The sequence below is a fragment of the Oncorhynchus keta genome, chromosome 14, assembly GCF_023373465.1.
Source record: "Oncorhynchus keta strain PuntledgeMale-10-30-2019 chromosome 14, Oket_V2, whole genome shotgun sequence".
Classification (NCBI taxonomy): Eukaryota; Metazoa; Chordata; class Actinopteri; order Salmoniformes; family Salmonidae; genus Oncorhynchus; species Oncorhynchus keta.
In genome coordinates, this window is record NC_068434.1 from 66,431,380 (window position 1) to 66,443,452 (window position 12,073).

The window sequence follows — 12,073 nt, forward strand, 5'->3', positions numbered from 1 at the left end:
AGATACATCTCTCTCTCTCTCACGCTGTCCTTCAGATACACATCTCTGTCTCTCTCTGTCTTCTCTCATCTCTGTCTCTCTCTCTCTCTGTCCTTCAGATACATGTCATCTCTGTCTCTCTCTCTCACGCTTGTCCTTCAGATAGACATGTAATCTCTGTCTCTCTCTCACACTGTCCTTCAGATACATGTCATCTCTGTCTCTCTCTCTGCTGTCCTTCAGATACATGTCATCTCTGTCTCTCTCTCTCACGCTGTCCTTCAGATACATGTCATCTCTGTCTCTCTCTCTCTCTCACTGTCCTTCAGATACATGTCATCTCTGTCTCTCTCTCTCTCACGCTGTCCTTCAGATACATGTCATCTCTGTCTCTCTCTCACGCTGTCCTTCAGATACATGTCATCTCTGTCTCTCTCTCTCATCTCTCACGCTGTCCTTCAGATACATGTCATCTCTGTCTCTCTCTCTCTCATGCTGTCCTTCAGATACATGTCATCTCTGTCTCTCTCCTTCAGATCTCTCTGTCTCTCACGCTGTCCTTCAGATACATGTCATCTCTGTCTCTCTCTCTCACGCTGTCCTTCAGATACATGTCATCTCTGTCCTTCAGATCATCATCTCTCTCTCAAGCTGTCCTTCAGATACATGTCATCTCTGTCTCTCTCTCAAGCTGTCCTTCAGATACACATGTCATCTCTGTCTCTCTCTCTCTCAAGCTGTCCTTCAGATACATGTCATCTCTGTCTCTCTCTCACGCTGTCCTTCAGATACATGTCATCTCTGTCTCTCTCTCACGCTGTCCTTCAGATACATGTCATCTCTGTCTCTCTCTCACGCTGTCCTTCAGATACATGTCATCTCTGTCTCTCTCTCTCACGCTGTCCTTCAGATACATGTCATCTCTGTCTCTCTCTCTCTCACGCTGCCCTTCAGATACACATGTCATCTCTGTCTCTCTCTCTCTCACACTGTCCTTCAGATACATGTCATCTCTGTCTCTCTCTCTCGCTGTCCTTCAGATACATTTCATCTCTGTCTCTCTCTCTCACGCTGTCCTTCAGATACATGTCATCTCTGTCTCTCTCTCTCTCACGCTGTCCTTCAGATACATGTCATCTCTGTCTCTCTCTCTCTCTGTCTCTCTCTCTCTCACGCTGTCCTTCAGATACACATGTCATCTCTGTCTCTCTCTCTCTCAAGCTGTCCTTCAGATACATGTCATCTCTGTCTCTCTCTCTCTCCTTCAGATACATGTCATCTCTGTCTCTCTCTCTCTCACGCTGTCCTTCAGATAGACATGTCATCTCTGTCTCTCTCTCTCTCACACTGTCCTTCAGATACATGTCATCTCTGTCTCTCTCTCTCTGACACTGTCCTTCAGATACATGTAATCTCTGTCTCTCTCTCTCACTGTCTGTCATCTCTCAGAGATACATGTAATCTCTGTCTCTCTCTCTCTCACGCTGTCCTTCAGATACATGTCATCTCTGTCTCTCTCTCTCTCACACTGTCCTTCAGATACATGTCATCTCTGTCTCTCTCTCTCACGCTGTCCTTCTCTCATCTCTCTCACACTGTCCTTCAGATACATGTCATCTCTGTCTCTCTCTCTCTCACACTGTCCTTCAGATACATGTCATCTCTGTCTCTCTCTCTCTCTCTGACAGCTGTCAGCTAGATACATGTCATCTCTGTCTCCCTGTCTCTCTCTACATGTCTGTCTCTCTCTCTACGCTGTCCTTCAGATACATGTCATCTCTGTCTCTCTCTGCTGTCCTTCAGATACATGTCATCTCTGTCTCTCTCTCTGTCATCTCTGTCTCACACTGTCCTTCAGATACATGTCATCTCTGTCTCTCACGCTGTCCTTCAGATCACTCTCTTCTCTGGCTGTCCTTCAGATACATGTCATCTCTGTCTCTCTCTCTCTCTCACGCTGTCCTTCAGATACATGTCATCTCTGTCTCTCTCTCTCTCACGCTGTCCTTCAGATACATGTCATCTCTGTCTCTCTCTCTCTCAAGCTGTCCTTCAGATACATGTCATCTCTGTCTCTCTCTCACGCTGTCCTTCAGATACACATCATCTCTGTCTCTCTCTCTCTCTCATGTCATCTCTGTCTCTCTCTCTCACACTGTCCTTCAGATACATGTCATCTCTGTCTCTCTCTCTCACGCTGTCCTTCAGATAGACATGTCATCTCTGTCTCTCTCTCACTGTCCTTCAGATACATGTCATCTCTGTCTCTCTCTCTCTCACGCTGTCCTTCAGATACATGTCATCTCTGTCTCTCTCTTCTAGACATGTCATCTCTGTCTCTCTCTCTCACACTGTCCTTCAGATACATGTCATCTCTGTCTCTCTCTCTCACTCTGTCCTGTCATCAGATACATGTCATCTCTGTCTCTCTCTCTCAGCTGTCCTTCAGATACACATGTCATCTCTGTCTCTCTCTCTCACTGTCCTTCAGATACATGTCATCTCTGTCTCTCTCTCTCAAGCTCTCTGTCTCTCTCTCTCTCTCTCACGCTGTCCTTCAGATACATGTCATCTCTGTCTCTCTCTCTCTCACGCTGTCCTTCAGATACATGTCATCTCTGTCTCTCTCTCTCTCACGCTGTCCTTCAGATACATGTCATCTCTGTCTCTCTCTCTCTCTCTCTCTCTCACACTGTCTCTCTCTCTCTCTCTCTCTGTCATCTCTGTCTCTCTCTCTCTCTCACGCTGTCCTTCAGATACATGTCATCTCTGTCTCTCTCTCTCTCACGCTGTCCTTCAGATACATGTCATCTCTGTCTCTCTCTCTCACGCTGTCCTTCAGATACATGTCATCTCTGTCTCTCTCTCTCTCTCTGACACTGTCCTTCAGATACATGTCATCTCTGTCTCTCTCTCTCTCACTGTCCTTCAGATACATGTCATCTCTGTCTCTCTCTCTCTGTCCTTCAGATACACATGTCATCTCTGTCTCTCTCTCTCACGCTGTCCTTCAGATACATGTCATCTCTGTCTCTCTCTCTCTCTCTCACACTGTCCTTCAGATACATGTCATCTCTGTCTCTCTCTCTCCTTCAGGTATCTGTCATCTCTGTCTCTCTCTCACGCTGTCCTTCAGATACATGTCATCTCTGTCTCTCTCTCTCTCTCTCTCTCTCTCTCTCTCTCTGTCCTTCAGATACATGTCATCTCTGTCTCTCTCTCTCTGACGCTGTCCTTCAGATACATGTCATCTCTGTCTCTCTCTCTCTCACGCTGTCCTTCAGATACATGTCATCTCTGTCTCTCTCTCTCTCTCACTCCTTCAGATACATGTCATCTCTGTCTCTCTCTCTCTCACACTGTCCTTCAGATACATGTCATCTCTGTCTCTCTCTCTCTCTCTGTCATCTCTGTCTCTCTCTCTCTCGTCCTTCAGATACATGTCATCTCTGTCTCTCTCTCTCACGCTGTCCTTCAGATACATGTCATCTCTGTCTCTCTCTCTCTCTCTCTCGCTGTCCTTCAGATACATGTCATCTCTGTCTCTCTCTCTCTGACACTGTCCTTCAGGATACATGTCATCTCTGTCTCTCTCTCACGCTGTCCTTCAGATACATGTCATCTCTGTCTCTGTCTCTCTCTCTGTCCTTGAGATCATGTCATCTCTCTCTCTCTCTCTGTCTACTCATCTCTGTCTCTCTCTCACGCTGTCCTTCAGATACATGTCATCTCTGTCTCTCTGTCTCTCTCTCTCTCTCACGCTGTCCTTCCAGATACATGTCATCTCTGTCTCTCTCTCTCTCTCTCACGCTGTCCTTCAGATACATGTCATCTCTGTCTCTCTCTCTCTCTCTCTCTGTCCTTCAGATACATATCATCTCTGTCTCTCTCTCACGCTGTCCTTCAGATACATGTCATCTCTGTCTCTCTCTCTCTCTCTCACGCTGTCCTTCAGATACATGTCATCTCTGTCTCTCTCTCTCATGCTGTCCTTCAGATACATGTCATCTCTGTCTCTCTGTCTCTCTCTCTCACATGTCCTTCAGATACATGTCATCTCTGTCTCTCTCTCTCTCGCTGTCCTTCAGATACATGTCATGTCACGCTGTCCTTCAGATACATGTCATCTCTGTCTCTCTCTCTCTCACGCTGTCCTTCAGATACATGTCATCTCTGTCTCTCTCTCTCTCACGCTGTCCTTCAGATACATGTCATCTCTGTCTCTCTCTCTCTCACGCTGTCCTTCAGATACATGTCATCTCTGTCTCTCTCTCTCTCACGCTGTCCTTCAGATACATGTCATCTCTGTCTCTCTCTCTCTCTCTCTCACTGTCCTTCAGATACATGTCATCTCTGTCTCTTCAGATACATGTCATCTCTGTCTCTCTCTCTCTCACGCTGTCCTTCAGATACATGTCATCTCTGTCTCTCTCTCTCTCACACTGTCCTTCAGATACATGTCATCTCTGTCTCTCTCTCTCTCTGTCCTTCAGATACATGTCATCTCTGTCTCTCTCTCTCTGACGCTGTCCTTCAGATACATGTCATCTCTGTCTCTCTCTCTCTCTCTCTCTCTCACACTGTCCTTCAGATACATGTCATCTCTGTCTCTCTCTCTCTCTCTGACACTGTCCTTCAGATACATGTCATCTCTGTCTCTCTCTCTCTCTCTTCAGATCTGTCATCTCTGTCTTCCTTCAGATACATGTCATCTCTGTCTCTCTCTCTCTCTCTGTCTCTTCACACTGTCCTTCAGATACATGTCATCTCTGTCTCTCTCTCTCTCTCTGACACTGTCCTTCAGATACATGTCATCTCTGTCTCTCTCTCTCTGACACTGTCCTTCAGATACATGTCATCTCTGTCTCTCTCTCTGACACTGTCCTTCAGATACATGTCATCTCTGTCTCTCTCTCTCACTGTCCTTCAGATACATGTCATCTCTGTCTCTCTCTCTCTCTCTCTCTGACACTGTCCTTCAGATACATGTCATCTCTGTCTCTCTCTCTCTCTCTCTCACACTGTCCTTCAGATACATGTCATCTCTGTCTCTCTCTCTCTGACACTGTCCTTCAGATACATGTCATCTCTGTCTCTCTCTCTCTCTCTGTCCTTCAGATACATGTCATCTCTGTCCTTCAGATACATGTCATCTCTGTCTCTCTCTCTCTGACACTGTCCTTCAGATACATGTCATCTCTGTCTCTCTCTCTCTGACACTGTCCTTCAGATACATGTCATCTCTGTCTCTCTCTCTCTGACACTGTCCTTCAGATACATGTCATCTCTGTCTCTCTCTCTCTCACGCTGTCCTTCAGATACATGTCATCTCTGTCTCTCTCTCTCTGACACTGTCCTTCAGATACATGTCATCTCTGTCTCTCTCTCTCTGACACTGTCCTTCAGATACATGTCATCTCTGTCTCTCTCTCTCTCTCACTGTCCTTCAGATACATGTCATCTCTGTCTCTCTCTCTCTGACACTGTCCTTCAGATACATGTCATCTCTGTCTCTCTCTCTCTGACTGTCCTTCAGATACATGTCATCTCTCTCTCTCTCACACTGTCCTTCAGATACATGTCATCTCTGTCTCTCTCTCTCACGCTGTCCTTCAGATACATGTCATCTCTGTCTCTCTCTCTCTCACTGTCCTTCAGATACATGTCATCTCTGTCTCTCTCTCTCTGACACTGTCCTTCAGATACATGTCATCTCTGTCTCTCTCTCACTGTCCTTCAGATACATGTCATCTCTGTCCTTCTCTCTCTCTGACACTGTCCTTCAGATACATGTCATCTCTGTCTCTCTCTCTCTCACGCTGTCCTTCAGATACATGTCATCTCTGTCTCTCTCTCTCTCACACTGTCCTTCAGATACACATCTCATCTCTGTCTCTCTCTCTCCTTCAGATACATGTCATCTCTGTCTCTTCTCTCTGAGATACATGTCATCTCTGTCTCTCTCTCTCTCACGCTGTCCTTCAGATACATGTCATCTCTGTCTCTCTCTCTCTCACGCTGTCCTTCAGATACATGTCATCTCTGTCTCTCTCTCTCTCACACTGTCCTTCAGATACATGTCATCTCTGTCTCTCTCTCTCTGTCCTTCAGATACATGTCATCTCTGTCCTTCAGATACACATGTCATTCTACTGTCATCTCTGTCTCTCTCTCTCTCTCGCTGTCCTTCAGATACATGTCATCTCTGTCTCTCTCTCTCTCTCTCACACTGTCCTTCAGATACATGTCATCTCTGTCTCTCTCTCTCTCACACTGTCCTTCAGATACATGTCATCTCTGTCTCTCTCTCTCTGACACTGTCCTTCAGATACATGTCATCTCTGTCTCTCTCTCTCTCACACTGTCCTTCAGATACATGTCATCTCTGTCTCTCTCTCTCACACTGTCCTTCAGATACATGTCATCTCTGTCTCTCTCTCTCTCACGCTGTCCTTCAGATACATGTCATCTCTGTCTCTCTCTCTCTCACGCTGTCCTTCAGATACATGTCATCTCTGTCTCTCTCTCTCTGACACTGTCCTTCAGATACATGTCATCTCTTTCTCTCTCTCTGACACTGTCCTTCAGATACATGTCATCTCTGTCTCTCTGTCTCTCTCTGTCACTGTCCTTCAGATACATGTCATCTCTGTCTCTCTCTCTCTCTCTCACTGTCCTTCAGATACATGTCATCTCTGTCTCTCTCTCTCTCTCGCTGTCCTTCAGATACATGTCATCTCTGTCTCTCTCTCTCTCACGCTGTCCTTCAGATACATGTCATCTCTGTCTCTCTCTCTCTCACGCTGTCCTTCAGATACATGTCATCTCTGTCTCTCTCTCTCTCACTGTCCTTCAGATACATGTCATCTCTGTCTCTCTCTCTCTGACACTGTCCTTCAGATACATGTCATCTCTGTCTCTCTCTCTCTGACACTGTCCTTCAGATACATGTCATCTCTGTCTCTCTCTCTCTCACGCTGTCCTTCAGATACATGTCATCTCTGTCTCTCTCTCTCATCATCTCTGTCTCTCTCTCTGACACTGTCCTTCAGATACATGTCATCTCTGTCTCTCTCTCTCTCTCACGCTGTCCTTCAGATACATGTCATCTCTGTCTCTCTCTCTCTGACACTGTCCTTCAGATACATGTCATCTCTGTCTCTCTCTCTCTCACTGTCCTTCAGATACATATCATCTCTGTCTCTCTCTCTCTGACACTGTCCTTCAGATACATGTCATCTCTGTCTCTCTCTCTCTCACACTGTCCTTCAGATACATGTCATCTCTGTCTCTCTCTCTCTCACGCTGTCCTTCAGATACATGTAATCTCTGTCTCTCTCTCTCTCTCTCTCTCACACTGTCCTTCAGATACATGTCATCTCTGTCTCTCTCTCTCACACTGTCCTTCAGATACATGTCATCTCTGTCTCTCTCTGACACTGTCCTTCAGATACATGTCATCTCTGTCTCTCTGTCTCTCTCTGACACTGTCCTTCAGATACATGTCATCTCTGTCTCTCTCTCTCTCTCTCTCTCTCACACACTGTCCTTCAGATACACATGTCATCTCTGTCTCTCTCTCTCTCACGCTGTCCTTCAGATACATGTCATCTCTGTCTCTCTCACGCTGTCCTTCAGATACATGTCATCTCTGTCTCTCTCTCTCTCACACTGTCCTTCAGATACATGTCATCTCTGTCTCTCTCTCTCTGACACTGTCCTTCAGATACATGTCATCTCTGTCTCTCTCTCTCTCTCTCTCTCTCTCACTGTCCTTCAGATACACATGTCATCTCTGTCTCTCTCTCTCTCACGCTGTCCTTCAGATACATGTCATCTCTGTCTCTCTCTCTCTCACGCTGTCCTTCAGATACATGTCATCTCTGTCTCTCTCTCTCTCACACTGTCCTTCAGATACATGTCATCTCTGTCTCTCTCTCTCTCACACTGTCCTTCAGATACATGTCATCTCTGTCTCTCTCTCTCTCACGCTGTCCTTCAGATACATGTCATCTCTGTCTCTCTCTCTCTCACGCTGTCCTTCAGATACATGTCATCTCTGTCTCTCTCTCTCTGACACTGTCCTTCAGATACATGTCATCTCTGTCTCTCTCTCTCTCTCTGACACTGTCCTTCAGATACATGTCATCTCTGTCTCTCTGTCTCTCTCTCTCTGACACTGTCCTTCAGATACATGTCATCTCTGTCTCTCTGTCTCTCTGACACTGTCCTTCAGATACATGTCATCTCTGTCTCTCTCTCTCTCTCTGACACTGTCCTTCAGATACATGTCATCTCTGTCTCTCTCTCTCTCTGACACTGTCCTTCAGATACATGTCATCTCTGTCTCTCTCTGACACTGTCCTTCAGATACATGTCATCTCTGTCTCTCTGTCTCTCTCTGACACTGTCCTTCAGATACATGTCATCTCTGTCTCTCTCTCTCTGACACTGTCCTTCAGATACATGTCATCTCTGTCTCTCTCTCTCTCTCCTTCACACATCTCTGTCTCTCTCACTGACTGTCCTTCAGATACATGTCATCTCTGTCTCTCTCTCTCTCACACTGTCCTGTCAGATACAGATACATGTCATCTCTGTCTCTCTGTCTCTCTCTCTGACACTGTCCTTCAGATACATGTCATCTCTGTCTCTCTGTCTCTCTCTCTGACACTGTCCTTCAGATACATGTCATCTCTGTCTCTCTCTCTCTGACACTGTCCTTCAGATACATGTCATCTCTGTCTCTCTCTCTCTGACACTGTCCTTCAGATACATGTCATCTCTGTCTCTCTGTCTCTCTCTCTGACACTGTCCTTCAGATACATGTCATCTCTGTCTCTCTCTCTCTCTCTGACACTGTCCTTCAGATACATGTCATCTCTGTCTCTCTCTCTCTCACACTGTCCTTCAGATACATGTCATCTCTGTCTCTCTCTCTCTGACACTGTCCTTCAGATACATGTCATCTCTGTCTCTCTGTCTCTCTCTCTGACACTGTCCTTCAGATACACATGTCATCTCTGTCTCTCTGTCTCTCTCTCTGACACTGTCCTTCAGATACATGTCATCTCTGTCTCTCTCTGACACTGTCCTTCAGATACATGTCATCTCTGTCTCTCTCTGACACTGTCCTTCAGATACACATGTCATCTCTGTCTCTCTGTCTCTCTCTCTGACACTGTCCTTCAGATACATGTCATCTCTGTCTCTCTCTGACACTGTCCTTCAGATACATGTCATCTCTGTCTCTCTCTGACACTGTCCTTCAGATACATGTCATCTCTGTCTCTCTCTCTCTCACACTGTCCTTCAGATACATGTCATCTCTGTCTCTCTCTCTCTGACACTGTCCTTCAGATACATGTCATCTCTGTCTCTCTCTCTCTGACACTGTCCTTCAGATACATGTAATCTCTGTCTCTCTCTGACACTGTCCTTCAGATACATGTCATCTCTGTCTCTCTCTCTCTCTCTCTCTCTCTCTCTCACACTGTCCTTCAGATACATGTCATCTCTGTCTCTTTGTCTGTCTCTGACACTGTCCTTCAGATACACATGTCATCTCTGTCTCTCTCTCTCTGACACTGTCCTTCAGATACATGTCATCTCTGTCTCTCTCTCTCTCTGACACTGTCCTTCAGATACATGTCATCTCTGTCTCTCTCTGACACTGTCCTTCAGATACATGTCATCTCTGTCTCTCTCTCTCTCACGCTGTCCTTCAGATACATGTCATCTCTGTCTCTCTCTCTCTCTCACGCTGTCCTTCAGATACATGTCATCTCTGTCTCTCTCTCTCTCACGCTGTCCTTCAGATACATGTCATCTCTGTCTCTCTCTCTCTGACACTGTCCTTCAGATACATGTCATCTCTGTCTCTGTCTCTCTGACACTGTCCTTCAGATACATGTCATCTCTGTCTCTCTCTCTCTCACGCTGTCCTTCAGATACATGTCATCTCTGTCTCTCTCTCTCTGACACTGTCCTTCAGATACATGTCATCTCTGTCTCTCTCTCTCTCACGCTGTCCTTCAGATACATGTCATCTCTGTCTCTCTCTCTCTGACACTGTCCTTCAGATACATGTCATCTCTGTCTCTCTCTGACACTGTCCTTCAGATACATGTCATCTCTGTCTCTCTCTCTCTGACACTGTCCTTCAGATACATATCATCTCTGTCTCTCTCTCTCTGACACTGTCCTTCAGATACATGTCATCTCTGTCTCTCTCTCTCTGACACTGTCCTTCAGATACATGTCATCTCTGTCTCTCTCTCTCTGACACTGTCCTTCAGATACATATCATCTCTGTCTCTCTCTCTCTGACACTGTCCTTCAGATACATATCATCTCTGTCTCTCTCTCTCTGACACTGTCCTTCAGATACATGTCATCTCTGTCTCTCTCTCTCTCTCACACTGTCCTTCAGATACACATGTCATCTCTGTCTCTCTCTCTCTCACGCTGTCCTTCAGATACATGTAATCTCTGTCTCTCTCTCTCTCACGCTGTCCTTCAGATACATGTCATCTCTGTCTCTCTCTCTCTCACGTTGTCCTTCAGATACATGTCATCTCTGTCTCCTAAACTCAGAAGTGATTCTTCTTCCTCCACTCTCACAAAGTATTTCCGTGGGTGTCACCTCCCACTGGAGCTGAAACTCCCTCTGCTTTGCCATGGATGTCCATCAAACATTCCCCGTCTTCATCATCCGTCTTCATCCTCGTCCTCCCCTTGTTCTGTCGCCATCCGTTCTGATGTAGTTCCACGTCCTTATGGATGATTTACATGAATATTCAACACAAGACTTCTACATGGACGTTTGTTACCTCACCTCAACATCTTATGAGGTCTTAGTGGGGAGTGGAACAGGAGACTATGGGGTCCTACAATAGTCAATATATTGTACTTTAGGCAGGTTTCTTTTTTTACTGCACTTCACCTCGTGGTTCAACATAGAGCCCACTATGTTCTACCTTCTACCTTTTCTCTGCACTGCTACCTCTCTGTGTGTGTGTCTCTTGTGTGCGTGTGTGTGTGTACGTGTATGTGTATGAGCGTGTGTGTCTCTGAGTGTATGTTCCTCTGGCAGTGTGTCTCTGAGTGTGTGTGTGTGTGCGTGTGTGTCTCTTGAGTGTGTGCTCTGCTGGTGGGCTCTCAGTGATTCTTCCCCATGCTCTTTTCAACACAAGCTGCATGGTGCAGCCTATGGAAAGGGTATCTATCTCAGCCCCATCTCCAGCATTTCCTTTGGATACTCAGGTAGGAATGACCCTCTGTCCTGCAGGCAATGGCCTGCTCTCGCTCTCTCTGTCTTTGTCTTTGTCTCTCTGTCTTTGTCTCTCTGTCTCGCTCTGCTTTGCTCTGTTTTTCTGTCTGTCTGTCTGTCTGTCTGTCTGTCTGTCTGTCTGTCTGTCTGTCTGTCTGTCTCTCTCTGTCTCTCTCTGTCTCTCTGTCTCGCTCTGCTTTTCTGTCTGTCTCTCTCTCTCTCTGTCTCTGTCTTTCTCTCTGTCTCGCTCTGTTTCGCTCTGTTTTTCTGTCTCTCTCTCTTTCTCTCTCTCTGTCTCTCTCTGTCTCGCTCTGCTTTTCTGTCTGTCTCTCTCTGTCTCTATGTCTCTCTGTCTCGATCTGCTATGCTCTGTTTTCTGTCTCTGTGACTCTCTCTCCTCTCAGTCTCTCTCATGTCATCTGTCTGTCTGCTTTTTCTGTCTGTCTCTCTCTCTCTCTGTCTCTGTCTTTCTCTCTATTCATTCTGTTTCGAAACTCTGTTTTCTGTCTCTCTCTCTTTCTCTCTCTCTGTCTCTCTCTCTCTGCTTTTCTGTCTGTCTCTCTCTGTCTCTATGTCTCTCTGTCTCGATCATGTCATTTTTCTGTCTGTCTGTCTCTCTCTCTCTCTCTCTCTCTCTCTCTCTAGATATCTCTGTCTTTCTCTCTCTGTCTTTCTCTCTGTCTCTGTTTTCTATCTGTCTGTCTCTCTCAGATCTCTGTCATCTGCTCTTCTGTCTGTCTCTATCTCTGTCTCTGTCTCGCTCTGTTTTTTCTGTCTGTTTCTCTATCTCATCTCTGTCTCTCTCTCTCTCTCTCTCTCTCT

The 12,073-nt window shown here is 46.2% G+C and overlaps 1 protein-coding gene across 2 annotated transcripts in view; it reads left to right on the top strand.

The window, feature by feature from the left end:
* LOC118394159 (protein mono-ADP-ribosyltransferase PARP6) overlaps positions 1 to 12,073 on the top strand; it is a 56,329-nt gene that overhangs the window by 31,600 nt on the left and 12,656 nt on the right. Inside the window, exon 19 of one of the 2 annotated variants that reach the window (XM_052462173.1) lies at positions 11,175 to 11,244. The exons of the other annotated variant lie outside the window; for it this stretch is intronic. Within the exon in view, the coding sequence (XP_052318133.1) occupies positions 11,175 to 11,244 (70 nt within the window). The remainder of the gene's footprint in view (positions 1 to 11,174; positions 11,245 to 12,073) is intronic. 2 annotated transcript variants of the gene reach the window in all.